The following is a 25,815-nucleotide window of genomic DNA, read 5'->3' as shown; positions in this document are numbered from 1 at the left end:
CTGGGGTGAGGCTCTGCTGTAGGATATGTATATAGTGACTGAGTGTAATCCAGGGGAGAGTAGTGGGGCCCTGGACTAAGACAGGCCTCCCATGGGGCCAACGTGGCTCTAACTTTGGAAAGAAATGAAGTTTAAGAAATGCAGGGCTCCCTTGCAGGGGGGTCCCCAATAAACTTTTTTTGCCCATTGGCGACTGTAGTCTTTTACCTCCAAGGACCTTAATGAATAGTGGCAGGTCAGCACTACTGCCTCCCCCCATCCCAGCCCCCTTTCCACTGGGCCCCAGGCTGCCCCCAGCTTTGCCACTGCAGGCTGCTGAGAGGCAGGCAGCCTCCCCGGTGCTCTCACACATCCCCACACCTAGCCTTTCCCATGGGGAGGGGGGTGCACTACCCTCACTGTGACAAGGACACCAGTGGGAAGAGCTTGTCACCCTGCCCCATAGGCCTGTCTGGCTGAGTTTCCCCTGCAGTGACCTGCCCTCCCATGAGCCTGGCCTCCCTGCAGCACCTTAGTAAGGCCATGCTGTCAGGAAGAGAGGAGTGTATGGCACACGCTTCACAGGGGCAGCCCCAGCCCTGATACTGGACACACCCACAGCCAGTTTTGGCTTAGTATGGGTCAGGGACCAACCATCTCAAACCACACAAATGGCTGGCCTGGGTCCTCAGTGCAGCCCCTCTTCCTTGGCATGCAGACACGGCCAGACACAGATGAGGTCCCACCAACCTCTGTAACAAACTTTATTAGTCACATTGCTTGGGCCAAAGCCCTTAGCCTGGCTTTATGAGTTACATCAAATCAGCAAGGGAGCCTGGCACCTGTGGTGCCCCTCCTACCCCAAATCCAGCAGCAAGGAGCTGCCCTTGCCTCAGTGCTGACCCAGGGCACGTGAGAGCCCCAAGGTCCAAGAACCCCCTCACCACAGCCACTGTGTTCAGCAGTAAACAGCTGTGCAGGCTGTTAGCAAAAAGGGCTGGCTGAGGCTAACCTCACACCCTACAGCATCACTAGCCCTGTGCCTCTGCTACAGCTCCCGTGGGAGAGCGCAGCCGTGAGCTACAGCACAGGCACCAACAGCAGAACCAGCAGGGCTTCCTGGGGTTTTTGCACCTGCTGCTTCTGCAGGGCAGAACAGGGACCAGTGGATGCCTTCAGCTTGATGCTGGGGATTCCACCATCCCTACGCAGCATGCAGGGAACTGAAGCGCAGCCCCCAGCTGTGCAGTATGGTGTGACCCACTCACTGCATTCCTTTGCTGGGCTACAGCCCTGGGCCAGGACAAGGGGCTCAGCTGCTTCCCCCTCATGGTAGGCTGAGCTCTCCTGGGTGTGTGACCCAAGCACCAGACCTGCCCCTCTTCACCCCCATGCCTCCAGGACTGGGGACTGTGAGGGGCTGGCAATGGGAGCCAGTGCCCAGCATGTCCTGGTCCAAGCCCTTTCCTTTAGCCGAGCCCCAATGCCTCGCCGCAGAGCCACGCTCACCGGGCAGGCAGGTAAGTGGCCACAGCACCCAGACTCTGGGCTTTCTGCCTTAAGGCAGCAGTCCCATACTGCGTGGTAGCATTGCCTCAGCTTGGCCCTCTGCTCCCTGCGTCTGACAGGTGCTCACGGGCAGTTACCAGGGAGCAAGCTGACCCTCGGGCTCTTGGCCTGGTCTGAGGCAGCCGGCATCTCTCGTACATACTAGAGGAACCAGCCCTAACGACGGCAGAAGCCTCTGCTGTGCGTGTCATGCTAATAGCTCCAGCCAGGCCCTGCAGCACAGAGAGCAATAATTAATCCATAGCCTGGAGCCAGTGCCTGCCCTTCCCAGCGCTGGAGCAGTGCCAGGCTGACCTGTCAGCGAGCCCTTAGTGCCGAGTCCTCCCTGCGCCGACAGGGGAAGAGGTAGCTGCCCCACAAGGACTGGCTTGGCCCTGCCTCCTTTTCACCTCGAAGCAGAAGTTTCCCTCTTGGTCAGTGAGCACCCTGGTCATGCTGGTTTGACTGGGCTGGGCAGAAGCTGCTGCTGCTTGTCCAGCTTGGTCTCCCACCCAGGCAGCCGGCTGCTCAGCTCTGGGCAGCTGCAGCCCTTCTAGGGTCCAGCGGAGCATGCACAGCCGTGTTCATCTCACCATCACACAAAGCAACCCCCGCCCCTGGAGGCACTCCAGCAGGACTGGGAGCCAGTGCTCTCCTTGTGACTGGTAAAGTGCAATTGCATACAATGGCAATGCCCCCTCCCCACCCGCAAGCTAAGAGCTGAACCTGGCAGAGGCTTAGCCCAAAGGGCTTGTGACAATGGCACTCACTAAACATTGCTCAGGACAAGTGATGCAGGGAGGCTGAGCTCAGCCACTAGTGCTCCCCCAGAAAGAAGGGCTGCAGAGCCAGTGAGCTCTGGGGAGCCCAGCCTGAGGCAATGGCAGAACCTTGCACTGAGGAGTGAGAGAAGGCTGCACTGGGACCCTGGGAAAGCTCTTAGCCAAGACAGAACCAGCCACTTCAGTGCAATGGGGCAGGAGACTGTCATCCCAACAGTGAGATCAGCTTCCAGGCCAAGAACCCCAGTGCATGTGAGAGCCCCCTGCACAGACAGAGCAGCCCTGGCAGCTGCTGGGTACACTAGCACTGCAGTTCTTCCCACAAAATACCCAGACTGGTGAGAGCTGGTGCAAGGGCCACAGACGCAGCAGGAGCCTTTCCCTTGCCCCCCACAGGTGCTGGAGCAGGCCATCAGCAGGAGAGAGAGCACGCAGGCTCCATGTGACAGACATCTCAGCAGCTCAGACTCTTCCTCTCAGATGGGATGGGGCGCTAATTGCTGCATCACAGCAGCAGTTCCTATGCTGCACTAGCCCGGGGAGGGCAACACAGAGCCATTCTGCTGTGGCCTAAACCTGGGAAATTCCCACCTCTTGGCCCCACAGAAGTCAAGGCTCAGCGTTCTGGGGCCTAGGCCCACAGCTCGAGAGCTGAATGTTGGGGGTGGCGATGCCTGAGGCGGGCAGGACAGTGTGTGTGTGGGGCGGTGGTTGGGACTAACCCTCCAATGCAGTGAGTGAGTGTGTGTGTGTGTTGTGCTGGTGCGGGGTTGGGACTAACCCTGGTCTCTGCTCAGGGGAGCCATGTGCACATTCCAGTCCCATTAGCTAAGTGCAGGGAGATAGGAAGCCAGCCCAGGCCTGCGGAGCTCAGGTGCAGACACCCCCTGCACTCTGCCCTGAAGCAGGCCATTCTAGAGGGCCTTGGCATGGGGTGCAAAGGGAGAGTGACATGGCTCTGCCCCACCGCAGGCAACTGCCGGAGGAACTGGCCAAAGCCCTTACAGGCAGAGGGGCTGGGGAAGAGCTTCCGACAGCTCCTTCCCTGCTGTGACTCCCCCATGGGGAGCCAGGCTGGCAGGCAGTAGACCAAGCCAGGGAACTCAGCAAAGCCAGAGGACCCGACAGAGGCAGGCTATGAAAGGGTCAAATCAAATCTCACCAACAGAATACAGAGGGAATAGCTCAGACACCCAACAGGGCTGGGCTCATCCCCTTCCACCCCTGCCAGGTTCAGCTAGAGCCAACCACCAGTTCTTCTTAGGCCTGTGGCCCAGTGCGTGCAGACAACATGGCATTCCTCGTGTGCTACGCGCCGAGACACACGATCAGATGGGCTTGTACAGCAGAGTGGTGACATACTTCTTCTTGTAGCGGTGAGTGGCACTGAGCACCATCACGCCGTCCTGCAAGAGAACACAGCAGAGTGCTAGTGGTCCAGATCATAGATGCACCACGGCCCCAGGATACTTCACAGTGCTGGGACAGTTACACTGATGTAGTAAGGGGAAGGGAGGGAGAGATCTGAGACAAGGAGAGTCACTGAGACAGAGAACAGGGAGCTGTTGCTAGCACCAGCAGTTGCAGAGACTGCTCTTGTGCTGGCTGGACTGCGGGAAGGCAGAGAGAAAGGTCAGTGCTAGAGGAGCAGAGGAATCAGAGCGGCACAGAAAGACAAGCAGAGACAAGTCCCCGGAGGTCAATTCCAAGCTAGATCCTGATGGCCATGTAAGTTGGTTGTGGATGACATGAGGGTCTGGTAGCAGTGCTCTGGGCGCAGCATCTGGCACTAGAGCTGTCCGAAGTTTTCCGACAAAAACTCCACGTCCTGGGAAAATGCCAATCAGCACAGCGAGTCTGGCTAAATCGGTTACCGATTTAACTAAACACAGGCAGGTCTCCCTACCTCCCACAGGGGGTGCAAAGGCAGAGCGCCAGGCTGCTCTGCCTCCCCCCAAGCTCCGGTGAGGGTGGGACAGACGAGACCCTCCCCTGAGAGCTGCCCAAAATGTTCTGTATTGGTTCACCCCAAATGGAGTCTCCGGAAATACCTTTTCTGACTGGCTCTGTTCAGCACATCCTGCACTTTGCGGTGGGGACTACAGGGTATCAATGGAAGTGACAGCGAAGCACAGCACCTGCAGGCTGCGATGAGCAGGGGCCAACAGGCAACTGGGACCAGTGGGATGGGCTGGGGAGTTCAGGAAGACAGTGGAGCCCATGTGAGTCTGAGCTGGGAAGGCAGGCAGAGCAGTGTTTGAAGCTGCTGCTCTTGCCCCAGAGAAGCGCTGTTCTCAGAGACATTAGTGAAAACATTCCCCAAGGCGAGCAGGGAGCAGTCAGGGCCTTCCAGCCCTTCCACCCACAGCGATGGCAGAGCCCCCGGCCCAGCTGCCTTGCCTCCTCCTATGGTGCAGCAACAGCAGCTAGGCCAGCCCACAGGGACAGACTTTGGGAAGCCAAAGCCACACGCAGCTCACCATCAATCCCAGAGGGAGCCTTGCAGCTTCTTGCTCTGTCTCAGTCACTCAGCTCTGGGCTGGCACCCTGCCTGTTTGCCAGTTTCTGTACTGCCACGAGGGGGGGAGAGGGGGAGGGGGACTAGAGTGTCTGCCCATTAAACACGCCCATTAAATTAGCCTGTAATTGAGATCACATTCCCTTTGGCTGGTGGGCAGATGACAGCTACCCCAGAAGCGCCATAACTCAGGCTGCGATGAGATTTGTATGTAAGCGGGATTCAGACAGTTACACACTCTAAAAGTGGATTTTAGTAGGAAGGACAGAGTAGAACAAGGTTAGAGGCCAATATGGAATGAGGGAGCCAGGCTGGAACTGGAGTAGGCAGTAGGCTAGGGAGCCCCAGTGCCTCTCCAGCCCCCATGGTCAGCCCCCACAGTCCTATACCCTGATCCACCTTGAACCACTAAAGTTTGCCAGTGCCAACTGTTTCAGTGCCCCCTTGGCTCCCTCAACCAGGGGGCTTATTACAACAATCTGTAGCCCACTTAACCCCTTCTTTTTGTGCTCTGACTGCAGGGACATTAGCAGGCCACTCTACCTGGTATGGCCCCTTACAATATGTGCTACCTATGCTAAACAATCCGTTCCACCTTGCATTTAGCGGTGACGCTCAGAGTACCTTTCCCAGACCTGAAGAGGAGCTCTGGGGTATGTCTACACAGCAAAGACAAACCCGCGGCTGGCCCGTTGTAGCCGGCTCAGGCTGCGCATCCATTTCATTGCTGTGTAGACTTCCGGGCCACACATCATAACACCCCATAGCAGAAAGGGAAGATCATAAAAGCAGTAGCCTCTCGTAGGCCCTAAGAGGTGAAGCAGGTACCTCACCGTGTGACCATCACTTACCTTAATGGAGAGTGCATAGAGGTGGTTGAGCATGACATGGTTGGGCTCCGGTAGAAGAGCTGGGTCACACTGGAACAAGGAGAAGGGTCAGTCTACAGAGGCAAATGGGAACTGGGAGCGGCAGCCACAGACAGGCTCTCCATGCGGAAGCCACTCGCAAATGCTACCCCCAGCCCATTTTAGGGTGTGCACGAATCAGTCATTTCAGTGGACATTAGACTTCTACTCTGGATTTTAGCCATGTTCTATTGTCTAGAGCAAGGATGGAGCCCAGGCTTTGCACCAGAGAGAGCAAGGAGCCAACACAGAGCAGAGGTACAGCCTGCTTTGACCAGCACACAGTGAGGGCTGTCTGCTTGGATCGAGATGGAGTATTGCAGCAGTTCTCAAACTGTGGGTCAGGACCCCAAAGTGAGTCGCAATCTCATTTTAATGAGGTCACCAGGGCTGGCATTAGACTTGCTGGGGCCCACGGCCAAAGCCCAAGCCCCACCACCCTAGGTGGCAGGGCTCAGTTTACAGGCCCCCCACCTGGGGCTGAAGCCCTTGGGCTTTGCCCCCGCCCGGGGCAGCGGGGCTCAGGCAGGCTCAGGCTTCAGTCCCCCCTCCTGGGGCCGTGTAGTAATTTTTCTTGTCAGAAGGTGGTTGCGGTGCAATGAAGTTTGAGAACCCCTGGAGTACTGCATGCTGAGATCCATGATGTCCTCAGGCCATACAGTTAGGAGGACTGCAGCAGGACATGTTGTAGAACTCTGTGGGGCACCCTCTTGCCACCTTTGCTCTTACTGCAGAGCCTCTTAGCGCTCAGCCCAAACTCCCCTGCTTGCTCCACACCCAGCTATGTACCCACTCAGAGGGAGAGGCTACTACTCACAGAGATGTTGGTGTCCTTGTTGAGAATGACTTGGAGGAGGTGAGGAGGGAGGATGGGTGGAGATTTGAAGCGCTCCTCCGGTCGATACACATACATTTCCTGGCCATAGAGTCCTGGCGGGGAGCTAGACAGGTCTACAAAACACCAAGGAGATGTGAAGGGAAGTGTCAGAAGCTTCATCACTTGAGACGAGTTTAAGTAAGTCTGGACAAAGCTCTAGTGACATCCGCTAAGAACCCCACGAGTGGACTAGAGGGACCCAGCAGGGTCTTTCTAGCACTGGCTTCTTTAATTAACCCTGGATTGGCACTGAGCTGCAAGTCCAAGAGAGCAGATGTGTGCAACAGAATATGTCAGTTCCATGGCCTTGGCAACACCTTCTGCAAGCAGTGGCTTCCAAAGGGGATACATCTAGGTGCCAGGACCATACTAAGGGGTTGTCACTTCCTGCACTGAAGGGGTTATTTGAGAGTCACACTGCACTGTCTTATTTCCCACTCTAGCACAAGCCTCTGTATATAACAGTGTTTTTCAAATCGTGGGTCGCAACCCACTACTGGGTCACGGCATGTAAGGTGATGGGTTGACTTGCTCTGGGTCAGCATCACCGACCAGGACATTAAAAGTCCCATCGGTGGTGCTGCCCAGCTGAGGCAGGCTAGTGGCTACCTTTTCCAACACCGCGCTGTGCCCAGGAAGTGGTGAGCAGCGGGTCCGGCTTCTAGGTAGGGGGGCTACGGGGCTCTGCACACTGCCCCTGCCCTGAGCAGCGGCTCAGCACTCCCATTGGATGGGGGTGCGGGGGAGGGGAGGTGCCTGTGGGTGAGAGTCGCACCTCCGCCTAGGAGCCAGACCTGCTGCTGGCTGCTTCCAGGGTGCAGCGCAGTCCACGGTGCCAGGACAGCCGGGAAGCCTGCCTTAGCACCCCCGTTGCACCACTGACCGGGACCCGCCAGCGGCAAGTCCGCGCCTCAACACTGTGCCTCAATCCCCTGCCCCAGCCCTGAGCCCCCCCAAACCCGGAGCCCCTCCTACACCCCAACCACCTGCCCCAGCCCTGAGCCCCGCCCAAACCCAGAACCCCTCCTGCACCCCAAACCCCTCATCCCCAGCCCAGAGCCCTGACCCCCTCCTACACCTCAACTCCCTGCCCCAGCCCTGAGCCCCCCCAAACCCGGAAGCCCTTCCTGCACCCCAAGCCCCTCATCTCTGGCCCCACCCCAGAGCCTGCACCCCCAGTCCAGAGCCCTGAGCCCCTCATTCCCAGCTCCGTTGGGTCGCGGGCATAAACAATTTTCTTCAGCTGAATCCCCAGGAAAAAAGTTTGAAAACCACTGCTGTATAAGATGCATCATCAGCAGCAGAGGGGCTTCTCAAATGAGCTACATGATTTGCTGCTACAGGACTCCCTGACGCATGACTGAACTACCAGTCAGCGATTCCAGGTCAACCTAGCACAGCTGGCATCTGGAGAGGTAACCTAGTGATCTTTGCTGCAACGTGAGCAGAAAGAAAATGGGAGGTTTTCTACACAGGTTACTACTAGAACAATCAACTCTGATACTAAACTAGCCAGTTGCTTGCACAATGGAAGCTTCTGGTCCCAGCAGGCTATAAGATGTATAGATGTCAAATATGCCTTGAATATATATTGATAATAGGTTATTACAGACCTCTCTCTGCTTATCTAACTAGGAAGCAATCACCTTATTCTCCCTCGTCTCCACAGCGACCAGGATTACCACCATGCACCCCTATGCACATCCCAAACTGGAGCCTCCTCATGGAACAATAGAGCATGGGAATCAATACGCACATCACCACAGGGGCACAGCTCGTTGGGAGCGTCAATCAAACTAAAGGTTGAATTGCACAATTCCCAGGAAAGGAGAGTTCCTAGACAGGAAATTCTCATGATTTGCATGTGGTGAGAATTCCCATCTAATTGGAAATTAAGAACCAGAGATGAGTGTAGAACACAAATTGAAGTCACCTAGGAAGCTTGTGACCAAAAAAGTAGATAGCAACTCACCAAGGTGTAACTTTGGAATATTAAAAGAAATCGCTTAAAGAAGGAGAAATTCCAGTTAACAGTCTGGGTTAGTACAGAAATGCACTATTTGAAATGAATCAAACATAAAGAGCCTCCGATAAGAAAGAGATTGAAGATATTTGTTATACATAGACACCATCTACTGGATACCAACAGAGGCAGAGAAACCAAGAGCTGAAATTGGAGCACAAAGACTGGCCCGTATAGCTAAGTACTGGTGATGGACCTCCTTCAAAGTCATCCTAATTACCTTTTGTTCCCCCCAGGAAATCCCAATCTGTCAAAGAGGACATGAAATTGTATAAAAGAGCCTTGGGTCCTGATTCTGTCATCTCAGATCTGCTTCGGCTTCATCAGGGGAAGTTCCAGTCGCAAGACTGAGGTCCCAGTTATGCTGGTACGCCCTGAATATGAGATTTGGACATTGGACTATAACCTATGAACTATTTCTAAAAGAACTCTTTGCAACTACGAAGCTCACCATCTCTGCTATGAATCTGCACCTCAATGAATTGAACTCATGTCTGTATGTATGTTGATCTTTTAACCATACTCTCTCGTTTTTTAATAAATTTTAGTTTAGTTAATAGGAATTGGCTGTAGTGTGTATTTGGGTAAGATCTGGAATATTCAATAACCTAGGGGGTAATGTGTCCGATCCTTTGGGATTGGTAGAACCTTTTCTTTTATATGATGAAATAAGATTTACAGAAATTTTCATCATATTTGACGTGGGCACCTGGATGGAGACTTGAGGCTGGATCACTTTAAGGGAACTGTGTTGTTTGGACTTCTGAGTAACCGGTAAGGTAATAAAGAAGCTGTTTTATGCTAGGTTGGTAAATCTAAGTATTGGAATATCCGCCAGCTTTTGCGGGTTTGGCTGCCCCATTTTTTGCAGTTCACCCTAATTGAGTGACGATAGCTGGCCCCCACTAGGACCCCGGTCAGAGTACCCAAAGCTCGCTGTACCCTGTAGACAGTTTCCCCCACCCCGCTCTCCAGGGTTACAGGACAAAGCAGTTGACTAAACCTACAAAGAAGCTGCAGAATGCAGAAGTGCTACGGACACTCGGACAAGCAGCATGGAAAAGTCTCCCCCGATCCCAGGATTACAGACTAAGAAGTTATGGTGTTGTATTTCAGGGATTGTATTTCTTTCTGGTCGTTAGCATAAATAACAGAGTTACCTTGATGGCGCCACACTCTTTTTAGTGAGACCTCAAGTAACTATATTTTGGCATTTAACTAACTAATGTTTTAAGTATATTCTCCTTTGTCAACTCCACAAATTGGCCTAAGAGACTTAAAACAACTTTAAGCAATTGTTTTTGATATTTTAAACTAGTACCCCTCATACCAAACAATTCCAATAGCAGTGACCACAGTGTGCCCTAGGACTAGTGCACCCTTACTCCTTGGAGAAGTCCCAGAAGCATGATCATGTATTACAGGGACTAAAGAATTGATAACTGATGATTGTCAGTAAACGTAAGAAGAAATCTTGGTGATTTGTATTGTTCCTTGGTATAGCTGCAGGCCCTCACACTGGTTTATGTTAATTACATGACTGCATGTGTATTTTGTGTTCAGTACATGCCTAAATTATTGCTTGTATCTACAGTTGGTTGATAAACTATTGATTGTCCATTTATGTGGTTCTGGGTGAATTAGTAAACTGTCCAAGGTAAAAGTGGTAAAATTAGTAAACCAGTGCTCCCCGGACTCATTAAAAAGAGGTTATCCTAATTAAATTCCATTCCAACACTGGCTAGAACGCTTAAAATTGGCAAATCTAGCATGTTAGATTTCAGTTTTAAAAAACTCTGGCACCTCAGCACCTTCACACAACTGACCCCCATTCACACTTACAAGGCTCAGATCAGACAACTAAATCACTCACACTTACAAGGCACTCAGACAGCAAGCTCTTCAGAGAGGGGACACTAGTGTGTGCATTGCACAGCATTGGGTCCTTGGGCAATGGTGCAATATAACAACAAACACTACTCCTCGCAGCTGTGTGTCAGGCACCCGCCCAGCTGTCAGCTGGAGTTCCAACTCAAGGGGCTCATTCCCTTCAGTGCAATCAGTGTCATAGGAGCTTTGACCAAGTCTCGAAGGAGGAAAGGGGCACGTGTCACAGTCAATGTCAGCAAGCACTGAGAGCCATGAGAAATGTACCTCGACACGAAGTCTCTGAGCTCTCCAGAGAATCCACCTTTAATGCATCAAATACTTCGAAGTCAGACTTCTTGACGTGAATCAGATTGTTAATGGTGCCCATTTGGCTGGTGACCACAGGCTGAAATGAAAAGTGAAGACAGTGATCTACCTACATCCTCTTCCCACTGACACAATCTCACTCACAGGGCTTGGCTACACTTGCAAGTTAGAGCGCATTAAAGCAGCCCTGGGCACCCTAACTCCTGTGGTGTCCACATTGGCAAGGCATGTAGAGCACCTGAACACTGCAGCTGGAGTGCTCCTGGTAATCCACCTCCACGAGACGCATAAAGCTTGCTGCGCCCCCGCTGAAATGCCCAGTTGTCAGTGTGGACGAGGTGTTGCATTACTGCGCTGTGACTGGCCTCCGGAAAGTCCCATAATCCCCTGAAGTCAAGTGGCCACTCTTCTCATTGTTTTGAAATCGGCTGCAGGCATGCGGATATCCCCTTTCAAAGCTCCATTTCTGACAGCCTGCATGCTTATCTGCTCCAGGACAAAGCAAACCATTAAGTAGAATGCTGCTGTTGTGAGTGAGTGTGTGTGTGTGGGGAGGGTCTGCTGCTGTCTGAATTTACAAGATAGCATGCTGACATGCTCTCTGCCCCCAAAACACACTGTCTCTCCCCCCACATATACACAACACACTCCCTGTCACACTCCACCCTCCCGCATTTGAAAAGCATGTTGCAGCCACTTGCACACTGAGATAGCTACCACAATGCACTGCTCTTTGTGGCATTGCAAGAGCTGCTAATGTGGCCACGCCATTGTGCTTGCAGCTGACAGTGTAAACACACAGCTGCGTTTTCCCCGCTGCGGTCTCTGAAGACTGGTTTAACTCCCAGCGCTCTACATCCGCAAGTGTAGCCAAGCCCACACTTTTCCCAGCCCTCTCTCCCCCACCTGCACATGGACAATCACACATCTCCATTTATCTATCCCCCTGCTACAGTAGCACATACATCACCCATCCGTGTGTCAAGCCAAGAGGCAGAGGTAGAGCAGATAAGCCACAAGAGCTGCCCAAGGCTCAAGAGACACTATGTTGAAGAATGCCCTGCTAGACTCCAGGATACAGAAGTTTCAGACTCTTATCTGAACACGGGCTCACAGGCATGCCTCATTAGCATTTTCTCACTGTTCACGCCCATTTGCTTTCCAATTACTCTCAATTTTTGGCAATCTATGCAACTCCACCCCCACACTGTGCTTTAATAATCCTCTTCTGTAGGCCCATCCTCCTACCAGCAGATAACTAGATTACTATGCTTGTCACATTGCCCCTTTATCAGCTGCAGGCATCACCTCTGAGCAGGAGATTAAGGGAACCAGATGCCCTAATCTGGCTGGTTATACGGAAACTGGCTTAAAGGAATTCTGGTCCCCAGCTGCCCCTTTTAACACTGTTGAGGGTCACCAGATGATGTTCTAAGTAGGATTACATGGTCTGTTTGAGCACAGAGCTAGGCCCCACAAGGAATAAGTCAGTGGAACTGGTATCTTATTTCCCATCCCTACCCCTCCTCACCCCACAATGCCCACCAATCCCTTCCTGCTCTCTGCACCTCCACCCAGGCAATGTTAAAGAAAATGCCTTAATTTTAATTTCAAACCTAGACTGCTGCATGAGGGAGTCAAGGCCATGGGGAGGAATCTGCTGTAAAGCTAGTCCTGGGAAGCAAGGGCCTGGGACATGGATGCAGAGAGGCTCAAAAAGCTATTCCATTAGCTACATGCACAGAAATGCTTATGGGGTGAAACAGCCTCAACATGTTACCAGAGTATAGAGAGGGGCAATCAGTGCCGCACCAATCAAAGCAGGGTGAGGGCTGCTGGTGCTGTACAATCCTAGCCAAGGGAAGAAAATGTTACATGAGAAGCAGGGAGGAGAGGCTGAACCAGCCTAGGGCATGGGGTGCACACTGCATTTCCGCAGTGCTGAGGCAGCATACTGAGCCGAAGAAGAGCACTCACTGAGTCTCTGAGGAGAGAAAACAGCTGAGAGTTACCTCGGAAGGGTCATGAACCCACTGGCCATCCACAAAAAACTTGTATTGGTGCTCGCCCTCGGGCAGGTCCAGAATAGCAACAAAGTCATTGTGGCTGAAAGGAGAGAGAGGAGAACAGGACACAGTGTCATTACAGAAATAGCACCGCAGAGGTTGCTCTTCCACAGGGTCACCGGACACACCAGTCCTAGATAGTTCGAGCCTGAGCCTAGTGCCTGAGCTCAGCTCACGCAGTACTGCTTTGGAAAGCACAGACAGAATTCCTGCAATGCAAAGACAGTGGCTCTCAACCTTTCCAGACTACTGTACCCCTTTCAGGAGTCTGATTTTCCTTGAGTAACCCCAAGTTTCACCTCACTTAAAAATGACTTGCTTACAAAAATCAGACATAAAAATACACAAGTGTCACATCACACTGTTACTGAAAAATTGCTTACATTCTCAGTTTTACATAGAATTATAAAATAAATCAATTGGAATATAAATAAATATTTTACTTACATTTCTGTGTATAGTATATAGCAGTAGAAACAAGTCATTGTCCGTATGAAATTTTAGTTTGCACTGACTTCACTATAGTGCTTTTTATGTAGCCTGTTGTGAAACTAGACAAATATCTACATGAGTTGATGTACCCCCTGGAAGACCTCTGCATACCCTCAGGGGTACGTGTACCCCTGGTTGAGAACCACTGTGCTAAGAGACACTCCGCATCGAGAGACATCTCAACACATCACAGACCAGTCCTACCCCTCTCTCTCTCTCTCACACACACACACACACACCATGCTATCCCTGTACATTCACACACAACCTGAACCAACACCACACACTGGACTGCCACAAGCAGTCCCATAATTCCACTGGCAGATATGCTTGGAAGGATCCATATTTAAGGATCTGTAGTTCCATGTTGACACCAAAATCACCTGCCCAGATTAGTATAGAACTGGGAAAGTTAGCTTATTTTTGTTACCAAGACTAAGCCCTTGAATTAACTGAACTGATTTATTACTTCTTGAAGATAGCAACGTCTCAAGAGTTCAGTTTTTGACACTGTAGACGTTATTACCAACTTTATTTCACTTGCTGTAATTCTGTTGTTTTTCAAAGCTATTTTGGCTAATAAAACCATAATAATTCGCCAGTCCGTATTTCAACTAAGGAACACAGACCCAAAGAACAGTGAGAAATCTAGTAGAGGGAACTGGTTAAATAAATTATTTAACCAATGTGTTTTATATCACCCCTCTTTCTCAAGTTATTGTGACTTGCATATGCAAAGGCTTCCCAGAGAGAGGAAATACCTTTTGATGAGTGGGATCTTGGCACTCCAGTTGTTGAAGGACCCAGAGATGAAGACCTCCTTGCCTCCATCAGCCCAGCGTATGACAGTGGGACGAGCCTGCTGTGAAGGCTTTACTGACTCTTCCAGATCATGCTGCCATGACATAAACTCCTTCTCCCCAGCAAGCTGCATGAAGAAAACAAGAGCCATCCTACAGCCTAGCCAAGGTGCAGATACAGCAGGGATCAGGGCTGGCTCTCCAATCACACTGTTCTTCCATAGCCCTTCAGCACACATCAGAGCAGGAGCAGTACAGATTTTCCAGCTCCACAATGCACCACAGATTACCCAATTGTTGTCCACCCACTGCCCCCCCCCCCGGCATCTACTCCAGTGCTTTGACTTCCTCTCTGCTTCGCTCCTCCTCTCCATTGCCCTCACCAACAATCTCTGTGTCCAAGTCACAAGACCCCTTTGCCACATCATGAAGCTAGGCAATTACACGGCTCTCCTTGCTGTAGTATCCAAATGCCTCTATTCTCACCTTCCTTGATCTATGCACTACCTTCAATATGAGGATGACTCCCTTCTCCCCTAGACTCTGGAGTCTAAGATGCAGAACTGTAGCTGGCATTACATTATTATTGCTCCACTTCAGACAATGGAGCTAAGAAAATTTACGCCAGCTGAGGATGTGCCCGAGTCATTTCCTAGTTTCTCTGTCCAAGCCAAATGACAGCCTTTGCGTTGTGTCCTCTTCTCACTCCATTCTCTGGACTTTCTTCTAAATGGGCCCCTTTTCCTGATACCCTTTGACTAGGGGTGTTCTGTACACACACTATCACCCCTAGGCACTGACTGTAGTGGGGTGTATTGTACACACAGCAGGGTAATTAGGCACTTCCAAATAAAAAAAAAACAAAACCCCCCACAAATGTCTGACTCAGATCTGCTAGAAAATGAGCTCAGCAAAGCTGCCAATATGGTGACCTGCATCATTGGTTATGATCCTGTAAGGATGGGGAATGGGACAGAGAGGCCAGCCCATACCTTGGAGTCAAGGGTGCTGAAAACATTGGGGTCATCAGTGCTGCCCACCATGATCTTGTGGGGATGATCCTTCGTGGAATGGGTGCTACTGGCTCCATCGGAGCGGTGAGATTTGGAGCCATGGCGTTCCCCAGACAATCGATCACTGGTGGTGTTTCCCATGGTAGCTCTGCACCTGACTGAAGGAGAGGGAAGAAAACAATGCCCCAGTGCCCACTACACACCCACAGGTGGGAAGGGAGATCTCTTGGTTTTCCAACCCCCCCATGTCAGCATAGATTGATTTCAATCCATCATTTAAGTTTTTCAAGCAACAAGACACCTCTGCCTAATGAATGCATGACGGTTAGTGGAATTTCCAGCCAGCATGCTAGAATAGTTTTGCATTAATTGAAAATAATTATGTACCACACCCAACAGAGATGTATTTTTAGAGCATCTTTCACCCTGAAGGATTCCAAAGGGCTTTGCAGAGCACGCAAGAAACCCTACACCCAGCAAGAAAACACAGCCACCCAGAGTGAAGGTGGCAGCCGTTTGACAGCCCCTAGCAACACTTCTCATTATAAACTGTTGTGCAGGGAAGAAGAATCCTGTGCCTAATTGAAATGACAGGGAGACTTTAAGGAGACAGAATGGAATTACCCAAGATGGAATTTGGCCAGGGCACTGGAGCTAACTATGAGAAGCTTTACTATAAAAGGATGGGGATGCTGCTACAGAATGGGCATTTACTAATCATTTACCAGTCACACCAAGGTCAGTTTCAGGACAGGAGCTGAACCACAGCAAAAGTCTGTTTGCTGTGGTCATAATAAATGTAGCTGAAGCACTGAATGGTCAGAAGTCTCTAGCTAGCCATCTAGATACAATTTGTTAAAGTGGGAAACCTGATTCTGGCTGCAACAGCCTCTTCTGCAGGTGGATATTGGCCTGTGTTATTCACTGAGGCTACATCTACACTACAGGGGGGGTCGATTTAAGATACGCAAATTCAGCTACGCGAATAGCGTAGCTGAATTCGACGTATCGCAGCCGACTTACCCCGCTGTGAGGACGGCGGCAAAATCGACCTCCGCGGCTTCCCGTCGACAGCTCTTACTCCCACCTTCGCTGGTGGAGTAAGAGCGTCGATTCGGGGATCGATTGTCGCGTCCTGACGGGACGCGATAAATCGATCCCCGAGAGGTCGATTTCTACCCGCCGATTCAGGTGGGTAGTGTAGACCAGGCCTGAGGTAAATTAATTCAAATGTGAGACCCCTACTTAGAAGAAATAAAATAGAAAGGACTGGCTATATTGTTCCAAGCAATGGACCAAACAAAAAAATAATAAAAAAATAAAGACAGAACACATTGTGACGCTCTGTACCTCAGGGGAATACCCTGCACCCCCATGTCCATCTTTATAATATGATTGTGTGGTATCCAGTGCAAAGTTTGTCATGTCGGGTGTCTTTGGAAGGCTCATAATGCACTGAGCATTGTTGTTCTAGTAATGTTATAGGTTGTAATTTCATGTATGTAGTTATGAGGCTGAAAATGTGTTTTCATGGCTTAAAACAAGCCCAGGCAAAAACTCTCCAGGAGCAGAGGGGCAGTTCACACCTCATCAAGACAAACCCAGCCCAGCCTCACAGGAACAAAGGACACTGGCCTAGGCAGCAACAAAGGATCTGTTGGACTCTCGAATGAGTCACCCTCCTTCCCTTGGTCAGTTTGGAACTAAAATGAGGTAATGCTCACCTGACCCTGAAGGGGGAGGGGGGCGCAAAGTCAAGAGGAAAGAAAGAACATGATAAAACGAAGAGACGCTTGCCATGCTCTCTCTCTTCCACCTCCATCTACAGACACTACCACCAAGCAACTGAAACGCTTACCAAAGGGGAGAGCCTGGCTGAAGGGCAACCAGCCAGCCTGTTAAGATCAGCTAAGAATGTGTTTTGCTTTTATTTCATTTGACCAAATCTGACTTCTTGTGCTTTGACTTATAATCACTTAAAATCTATCTTTTGTAGTTATGATAAATTTAGGGGGGGCGGGGGGTAAGCTCCCTTTTATGGACACCCAGCCAGCCAGCTATAAAATCCTTCTTAGTAGCTGTTCTCTACTTGCTTTATCTGTAAAAGGTTAAAAGTCTCATTGCTATGCATAGGTAAAAGGAAGTGAGTGGGCACCTGACCAAAAGAGCCAATGGGAAGGCTAAAACTTTTTTAAAATTGAGAAAAAGCTTCCCCTTTGTCTGTCTGCGGTTGTTCTCCTGGAGAGAAGGGGACAGGGCAGCAGTTATGTTGTAAGAAGCTTGTGCCAGGTATGAAAACCCACCAGTATCATACCTAGAAACTACTCATCTGAAATCCCAGATATGTAAGTAGATCAGGAAAGGTCTAGGAAGACGCCATTAGGTTTCTCTCTTATTTCTTTATGGCTTGTGGATTCCTCTGTGCTAACCCCAGGTGCTTTTGTTTTGCTTGTAACGTTTAAGCTCGACCTCAAGAAAGCTATTCTTGTATTTGCTCTTTTTTAAATCTAGCAATAGTCTGAGTTCAGATTTTTTTTTTTAAATAAAATTTATCTTTTTAAAGAACAGAATTGGATTTTTGTGTCCTAAGAGGTTTGTGCACATATTGTTTAATTAGCTGGTGGCAACAGCTGATTTCCTTTCTTTCTCAGCTCTTCCCAGGGGGTGGGGAAGGGCTTGAGGGTACCCCACAGGAAGTAATTCCCAAGTGTGCCTTCCTGGGCTTTGAAAGGGGTTCTGCACTTGGGTGATGGCAGCATTTACCAATCCAAGGTCAGAGAAAAGCTGTAACCTTGGGAGTTTAATACAAGCCTGGAGTAGCCAGTATTAATTTTTAGAATCCTTGTGGGCCCCCACCTTCTGCACTCAAAGTGCCAGAGTGGGGAATCAGCCTTGACAGTAGTTAATAAATTTGTTTGTTTATTCTACCTGAAGCATCAGGAGGTAGCCGTGTTAGTCTGTATCTACAAAAACAAGGAGTCTGGTGGCACCTTAAAGACTAACAGATTTATTTGGGCATAAGCTTTCGTGGGTAAAAACCTCACTTCTTCAGATGCAGAAGTGAGGTTTCTACCTGAAGCAGTGCATTTGGGTTGAAGCATATCAGAGACACCCCTTGGGATAACAAGCCTTTGTTAAATTGACCAACTCATATAAGCTTGCAGCATTCAGTAGGCATAACTGGATACTGCAAGACAGAGGTTCCTAGGGTTGTGTCTGGAACTGGAGATTTTGGCTAGTGTCATTCGGTTGCACAATCCAAGCAGCGGTTGGCCAAAAATGCTCACTCACATAGCTGGGAGCAGCTTACATGCTAGAGGCTGTGCATGAACAGCCTGGGAGTGGGGGTTCTCACAGCAGAGCAGGGCAAGGCTGGCTCCCAGAGTCGAGGATTGGAGTGACTTAGCAGATCACCGGTCCAGATAACACCACAGGAATGTCTCATACATCTTCTTGTAAGAAGCACAGCAGGCTCAGCAAGTTGCACAGATCTCTTCCGTTCTCTCACATTTATCACACAGATTCCCAACAGCTATTTACTACAGAATTTTTGTTTTACCTAGTTAATTTTACAGTGCCATTCACATGTCTTGAATTCTACTATGCTGACAATCACAGACCTGCAGAGCAAGTCATGGGGACAGCAAGCAAGGAATATTATTATTGGTGTTACTGTAGTGAATAGCTGCTTTTCCCCCAAAATTAAAATCTTCACTATTTGGAGAGAGCTTTGCATAAAAGACAAAGTTACACATTGACACTGGAGTTTGAAGAGAGGCTACATTTAAGTTGTTAGGGAAAACTATCTTTAAAAAAAAAAAAATCTTTAAATTTCTTTACAAAGCAAAAAACTCCCAGACAATTTACTATGTAGTGTTATAGAAAGTGACAAGTTACAGACAAACACTGATACTATTATTATCATCTTTAAGAGACTTAGCCGAGTCACCGTACAGAGCAAGTAAATTATGTTACCTACATAGCTGGTAAACAACAATTACATGACTTGATGTAACAAACAACCTATAAACAAGCAGCAGTGAGAGAATGAAGACCTGTAGTCAAACACAGGTCAAGACAATTCAGGGACAAGCAGCTGTAATAGGATATTGTACACAGAAACAATATGCATTGGCCATGTTCCAACATCCTAGGAGCATGCCACTTGGACATTAACTCTCACTTTGATATTACAAAGCTTTTAAAGGGGGGAACAAACTAAAAAGCCAATCAATTAATTGCAATTTAGGGAGAAATTCTAGTCTCTCCAGGATTAAGACTGAAGCAAGACTTCCACCAAACTAGATTTTGATAGTAACTTTTCCAAATCTATCTAATCTACCGGAAATTTCACATGAATTAATTTATAGGAAGGCAGAATTTTTCAGGAGATACAGGGTCCAAGATGGAAATGTTTTGGAGTTATGCGGAGTCAAAAAAAATAAAACCGTTCAGATTAGCAAAGCCACATTTGTTCTAATAGTCTGTCCAACCCTTCTTTGTTATTAATAGTCTCTACAACAACTGCCTCCAGCCTGTTTTGGTGAGGACTATTTAGTTCTCAAGTGCTGTTTTCAGGTATTTACAGTATAAGGATATTTCTTGGTGTTCTGAACACATACAAACTTCGGGGATCTAGGAAGCATACGTAGCCCTGACTTGCATGTTATAAAGCTCACACAGAGGACAAGCCTGTGCAGAGTTCCTTACTATGTCCTGATTCTATTTCCACCTCTTCCCCTGACTAGTCCTAATACTATTTACCCTTATGTACCACTTTATAAACACTATTTATTTAGGACTCACAATAGTGCCCAGAAGTAGATAAATGAATCTTTTATAGAGCACCAGTTGCTGTGTTAAATATAAAGGTTCACTACCATGACCCACAATTACCAGACAGGGATGACTCAAAGCTTAAGGCCAACATTTCCAGACATATCAACTGTGGTCTTGTCTACACTAGAAAGGGTTTGCTAGTATTACTATACAGGTACAGTTATACTGGCCAGCCCTCCTAGGGCAGTTTATCCTAGCAAGAGTTCTTTTGTTGCTATAGTGATTCCTCAAATGAAACATGCTATACTTTCAAAAGGACTTTTTGGCCTCTATAACTGCATCTAGTCAAGGCTTTTGCCAGCATAACTATATCAGCAAAACAAACCAAAACCACCACACCCCTGACTGACACAGCTATGCCAACAAAACTTTGAAGGCCTAAGTTTGGGTTCCTAATTTGAAACATGGCTGCATTCTCAGATACTGAGCACCTGCAGCTCCCAGAGACATCTGTGCAAGTGCAGCACTTCTGATAGTCGGGCTCAAGGTATCTCAAACCTGCCCCATGCACACATTTGCCTGCCCCTTTACCCTCTATAGATGGAGGAGCTTCCTTCCATTTACCTTATACGACCCCCATCACACTAGTATCTAAGCAGCACAAGCACTCAGGAGACCTGGGTTCAAGTTGCAGTTCTGCCAAAGGCCTGCTGGGTGACCTTGAGCAAGTCGCTTCCCCACTCTTTGCCTCAGTTTCCCCATCTGTAAAAGCTACTGACCACTTTTGTAAAGTGCTTTGAGGTGAAGAATGCTACATAAAGGCTAGGGATTGTTATTAATGAGCTTATCCCCCTGTGAGGTGAGGAAAGGTAATTGCAGGTGGGGCATGGAGGACCAGAGAGACTGAAGGACGCCCGAGATCATACACCCAGTCTGTAGTAGAGCAGGGAATTGATTCTTATCATATCCCAGGTCAGTGCTTCATCAACCAAGCCAACCTCCCTCCTCCAGGCCTGGCCACCAGGGAGGTGAGGGACGGCTCCCCCACCTGCGCCTAAGGAACTAATGCACCTGTCTGCAATGTGACACCCCGGGGGCCTGTTCCCACCCCACCAACATGGGGAGGGCAGGCGGGGCGGGGGGGCTCTTCCACCTACCCCCGGGCACAGCAGCTTCACAGCCGCCCGCTAACGCCAACGGGGCGCCGGCCCGGCCCCAGGCTCCGCGGCCGCCGCAGACACCCCCAGGGGCCCAGTTCCCCCAGTACCTGGCCTCGTCTCGGCCTCCGCCCCGCTCTCCGCCTCTCTCCTCTAAAATGGCGAGATGCCCCCGAGCCGGCGACGGCCGGCAGCCACTCTATGGCCGGGCTGGGAGACGCTCTGTCCGACTCCGCCGGCTCCTCTATGGCCGGGGAGGAAGCGCGGCTCGGCTCTACGCCGATAACCTTGGGCCCCCGCCCGCGCCGCTTCTTGGAACGGACGCTCTATCTGCGCGGGCGGGACATCTCTATGGCTCTATGAGGGCGGGGAGAGCAGGGCGTGACGGTGCACCCCCGCCCCCCTCCGGGGCGGTGTGGGCTATAGCCCTAGGGCGGCGCTGGAGGGGAAAGACTTTCGTGGGCCGCCCCTCGGGGCAGCCGCCATCTTCTTTGAGGCTTCAGTCACATTGCAAACCCTGGCAGATGGCAGCCATCTTTACTAGGGCGGGGGCGGCCGCCGTGTACCTCGGAGACGCTCGCGGGAAAGCGCGGCCATCTTAACCGAGGGCAACTTGGCTTCACCCCTATTGAAAATAATGGGTGAGGTGACTAACGGGCGAGGGCGGCCATTGCGGTTAAGGGAAGAGTTTGGCATTCAGGTCAGGGCGCTGCGGGCCAGGTGTGAGGGCGCAGACCCCCGTCCGCACCCGCACTGACCTGCTCCCTCAGGGCTGCCCTGGAATCACCAGCCCGGCTCTCAGGACAGCCGGGGGACGGTGTTTCTGTGGCCGATTGGCGCTAGCCATTGCCTTGGGGACGCTCTCTGGCCTGTGCCGTACAGGTCCGACTAGATGGTGGCCGTCATCCCTTTGGGCCCTAGACGCTGTGCGCTGCTACAGTTCACAGTCCCCAGCACCACTGAGCACTTCAGGGCATCGTCCACAGGGCTGAGCCTTCCTCTCTCTTCAACCCCCTTCCCCCACTGGGAAGAGCGTGAGAAAATAGGTTTGGTAGTGTGCCCTGTAGGTCAACAGTGTCGGCCTCTGCCACCCCCGGCAGGGAGCCATGTATTCTAACACGGGGGAAACCTGCCTGAGAACGGCACCCCATCAGCTCCAGGTCCTCAGACTCACACTCTGAGGCAGCCAGCCGCCCAAAGAGGAGCTCTGTTTTGAGCTGTGAACACTTTGATGTGCACTTGGAAATCAACCATAATCTGTGGCCTGTGAGAAGTTCCACTAAATGGACCCTTCTGGAAAAGGTGAAGTATGAGTGATCTTCAAGTGCAATCCCCAAGAAAAGTTCATGGCAGTAACCAATTCTGGAGGAAGAAGTGTGTGGCAAGGTTTGCATATAAGACTTATGGTCTCAACCTCCAGGACAGTCACAGATGGAAGAGTGCTCCTGGCCACTGCTGCTATGTGTGTATCCAGATGGAGCTGAGGACCCAGTAAGACCCTCAAAGTGTGAACCTGTGTAACAGTATAGAGAAAGTCACTCACTCTGGCATCTCTTCCTGTTGTTTCCCCATGGCCTACCCACATTAAACTCTTGGATCTGGATCAAGCCCCTGCCAGCCAGATAGTGCTTACCACAGATGGGCACTGACATAGGCGCCGACTCCGTGGGTGCTCCTGGGCTGGAGCACCCACGGAAAAAAATTGGTGGGCTGCCCCGCCCCACCTGCTCCAGCTTATCGCCGCGTCCTGCTTCTCCCCCCTCCCTCCCAGCGCTTGCGCCATGAAACAGCTGATTCGTGGGGAAGGGGGAGGAAGGGGAACGCGGTGTGCTGGGGGAAGAGGCGGGTCCGGGGCGGGGATTTGGGGAAGGGATCCAATAGGGGCAGGGAGAGGTGGAGACTTTGGGGAGGGGGTTGGGATGGGGGCAGGGCCAGGGGCGGGGAAAGAGTGGGGGCGGGGCTGGGGCAGGGGGGCGCCCCTTTCCACCGGTGCCGGAGAAAGTTGGCGCCTATGGGCACTGACAAAGCTGATTAACTAGCCATCCAATTCTGAGGAAAAGGAGATACAGAGCTGGTTACAAAGGAATGTCAACAATAGCTGGTTCAACATGGCATCTTAAAGACATGCACTCCCCACTCAGACATGCACACACGCTTTCTATCAAATGGTGTTGAATTCTTTTCTGACTCAGGCTGTCTACACTTAACTGCTACAGTGGCATAGTTATAGCTGGGCTGCTATAGCACTTCAGTGTAGCCACTCACCACAGCATTGGGAGTGGTTCTTCCATCACTGTGGTTAGTTCATCTCCCTGACAGGTGGTGTCTATGCATAGCTGCATTGCTCAGGGGGGTGGATTTTTCACACCCTGAGAGATATAGCTATGCCGATGTATACTTTTTACTGTAGACCTGGCCTAAGACCCTTCCTAGCAGATTTTTTTTTTATCAGGTCCCTGACAGGGATGTCATCTCACCCTTGAGGCCTGGCCTAGTTTATAGTCATGGGTTTACAGGGGATTCGATGCTTCAGCTGTTATACAGTCTCTGTGGGAGTATCCCTATTATTCGCTAGGCCCTAGCCACAGCTTTTTATAAGGACAATCCCATGACCCTGAGACTTAAGGCTACAGCATTCTTGTTTCTCACCCTGGCTCTCTAGTGAGTCCAAAAGAGTTCAGACACTTGTTAGAAATGTTACACCTTCAGGCAGCAATATAGCTAGTAATTATCTGCAGGGCCGCCTTTTACCAAAACCAAGAAAGCATTTATTAGTCAACTGGAGAACATCAATTAAGAGTCCACATTAGAATGGTAAAGCAAAGTTTAAGTCCAAGTATGTATTGGCCAAAGCAATTGCCCTACTATTCCAGGGCCTCCTGGAGTCTCTTTCAGCCTCTCTGTGTCATGTGTGTCTGTCCTGGGCAGCAGCAAACTTAAGACACATTCTGTTAACACCTGGCCCCTGTGGCTCCAGAAGCAGCTGTGCTGTGGTAATATGTTCAGCTTCCTTGGCGGCCAGCCATTGAAAGTTAATGTTCAGTTGTTGGGGCTTCTGTTGACTCTCCTGGGACCTCCATTCACCTGTGTTGATTCCAATCAGTTCTAGGCAAGCTTATGTGATCTACAATCAACTCACTCCTTTGTCCCCAGGGAGAAATTAACCCCTTCATACTCAGGGGGAAGCAATGCAAAATGATTGAGTAAGTTGAGTCACACCTATTGTTCATAAGAATATTCCCACAATTCTCACACTTGTACTTTGTATCAATCTGGGACAAGATAGTTGAAGAGGAATGAAACCAGGAACTTTAAAGGCTTGGGCTTCTGAGTGGGTTTCAAGGTGTCTTTGTGAAGATCATTTATCAAGAAGGTCAAAAAATACAGATGTTCTTATTTGAGCCTCAGCCTGAGCATAAAGTGGTTTGACTTTGTGGGAAATGGCACAATTTCACAAAGATCTGTCTTTTCTTTAGTTGCTCATTATATTTGAAAGCATTGCATGTATCATGTTGCCAGGATGGACAAAAGCTTCCCTTGCTCTCCATTGCTGTGCCAAGGGATGCATGCCCTGCCCCTAACTGGTGCCGCCCCTGGGGCAGCCCCAGCGATTGACAGGATTGTGCCTGAGCTGGGAACCTCACAACACCTGGTATGACACCATCTACTGAGATCACTCTGGCTGGCAATGGTCCTTAGTAGACTAAGCATGTTTGATGATGTCGATGAGCCACTTTGTTTCCTCAAAAAATCTCAGACTCTTATCATCCCTCCTTTGTCCCAGATAGGCGTGAACGAGGGTTTGCATGAGCCATCACACACAAAGTATATGGTTGGTAGCTGTGAGCACCACATGACAAGCATTGTAGGCATGCCAACTATTACAGCCCAACACTTTATGGGCTTCCCTAGGAAGGACACATGCAAGGATCACACATAAACAGAGGTTTACTTGGTCAGGCTGAAGTAATGGGAGTGTGTTCAGAAAAGCAGACCGACCAAATTAAACACAATTAACAGATCCAGATAACAATAGCAGCGAGACTTTTGCTTTAGCTTTGCTTGAATCGCTGTGTGCTGCTGGGACAAACCTACTCTGAGCCAAAGTCTTTCCTAGACAGGGATTCTGTGGTCTATAGAGCTCAGACCCTTCCCTCTACTCAGGGCTCTATCTCTTCCGTGTGAGAGGCGCTGAGTCCTTACCCAGCCCTAACTCAGGCCAGGCTCCAAGAGCTTCCCCTGCTCCCCCAGGGCCCGAGGGCTGCTGCCTTCCATGACACCCTTGTCCCTAATTCCACCCTAAAGTGACTTGTAGCCCCTGCCAGCGTAGGACTGTAGATGCACCTCCCCTAGGGAGAAGCACAGCATAGCGACTGAGCTTGCCTGCCTGCTGGAGAGCGCACACACAACAGTGATGGACAGACTGGGCCCTGGGTTGGTCTGTGGAGGGACCACAGGACCCAAGAGAGCAGCTGAGGGGGAGTTGTTTTTCTCAACTACATGGAGAGGAAGCCATTTTCTGGCTCTCTCAGTCAGAGGTTTGAAATTGACTTGGAGCCCTGCTCTGATCCAGGAAGCTTAAGCACCCAGAAGCTGCGGCAAGCATAAGAGTTAGAAGACAACAGAGCCCACAAGCCCCTCCTGCACTTGAGGCTGGGGATCAGCAATGGCTCGATT

The 25,815-nt window shown here is 50.3% G+C and overlaps 1 protein-coding gene across 1 annotated transcript; it reads right to left on the bottom strand.

Moving 5' to 3' along the window:
- Positions 1-714: 714 nt before the first annotated feature.
- Positions 715-21,328, bottom strand: PRKAB2 (protein kinase AMP-activated non-catalytic subunit beta 2). The gene is made up of 8 exons (XM_065410125.1): positions 21,249-21,328; positions 15,182-15,360; positions 14,151-14,317; positions 12,844-12,937; positions 10,790-10,910; positions 6,553-6,686; positions 5,679-5,747; positions 715-3,715 (listed from the first exon to the last, which is right to left on the bottom strand). Exons 2-8 carry the CDS (start codon positions 15,341-15,343, stop codon positions 3,638-3,640), a joined length of 825 nt encoding a protein of 274 aa, XP_065266197.1. The 5' UTR covers positions 15,344-15,360; positions 21,249-21,328; the 3' UTR covers positions 715-3,637.
- Between the last annotated feature and the right edge of the window lie 4,487 nt (positions 21,329-25,815).

The sequence above is a fragment of the Emys orbicularis genome, chromosome 8 (genome assembly GCF_028017835.1).
Source record: "Emys orbicularis isolate rEmyOrb1 chromosome 8, rEmyOrb1.hap1, whole genome shotgun sequence".
Lineage (NCBI taxonomy): Eukaryota > Metazoa > Chordata > Testudines > Emydidae > Emys > Emys orbicularis.
Note: the sequence above shows the minus strand (reverse complement) of the source record. Positions and strands in the feature narration are given on the sequence as shown.

Excerpts from the sequence above, each read along its gene's own strand:
- PRKAB2 (XM_065410125.1), bottom strand. The coding sequence starts at position 15,343 with ATGGGAAACACCACCAGTGATCGATTGTCTGGGGAACGCCATGGCTCC. Across the intron at positions 14,318-15,181 it reads TCAGCACCCTTGACTCCAAG|CTTGCTGGGGAGAAGGAGTT; the intron begins GTATGGGCTGGC and ends TTCTTCATGCAG. Across the intron at positions 5,748-6,552 it reads ACAAGGACACCAACATCTCT|TGTGACCCAGCTCTTCTACC; the intron begins GTGAGTAGTAGC and ends TCCTTGTTCCAG.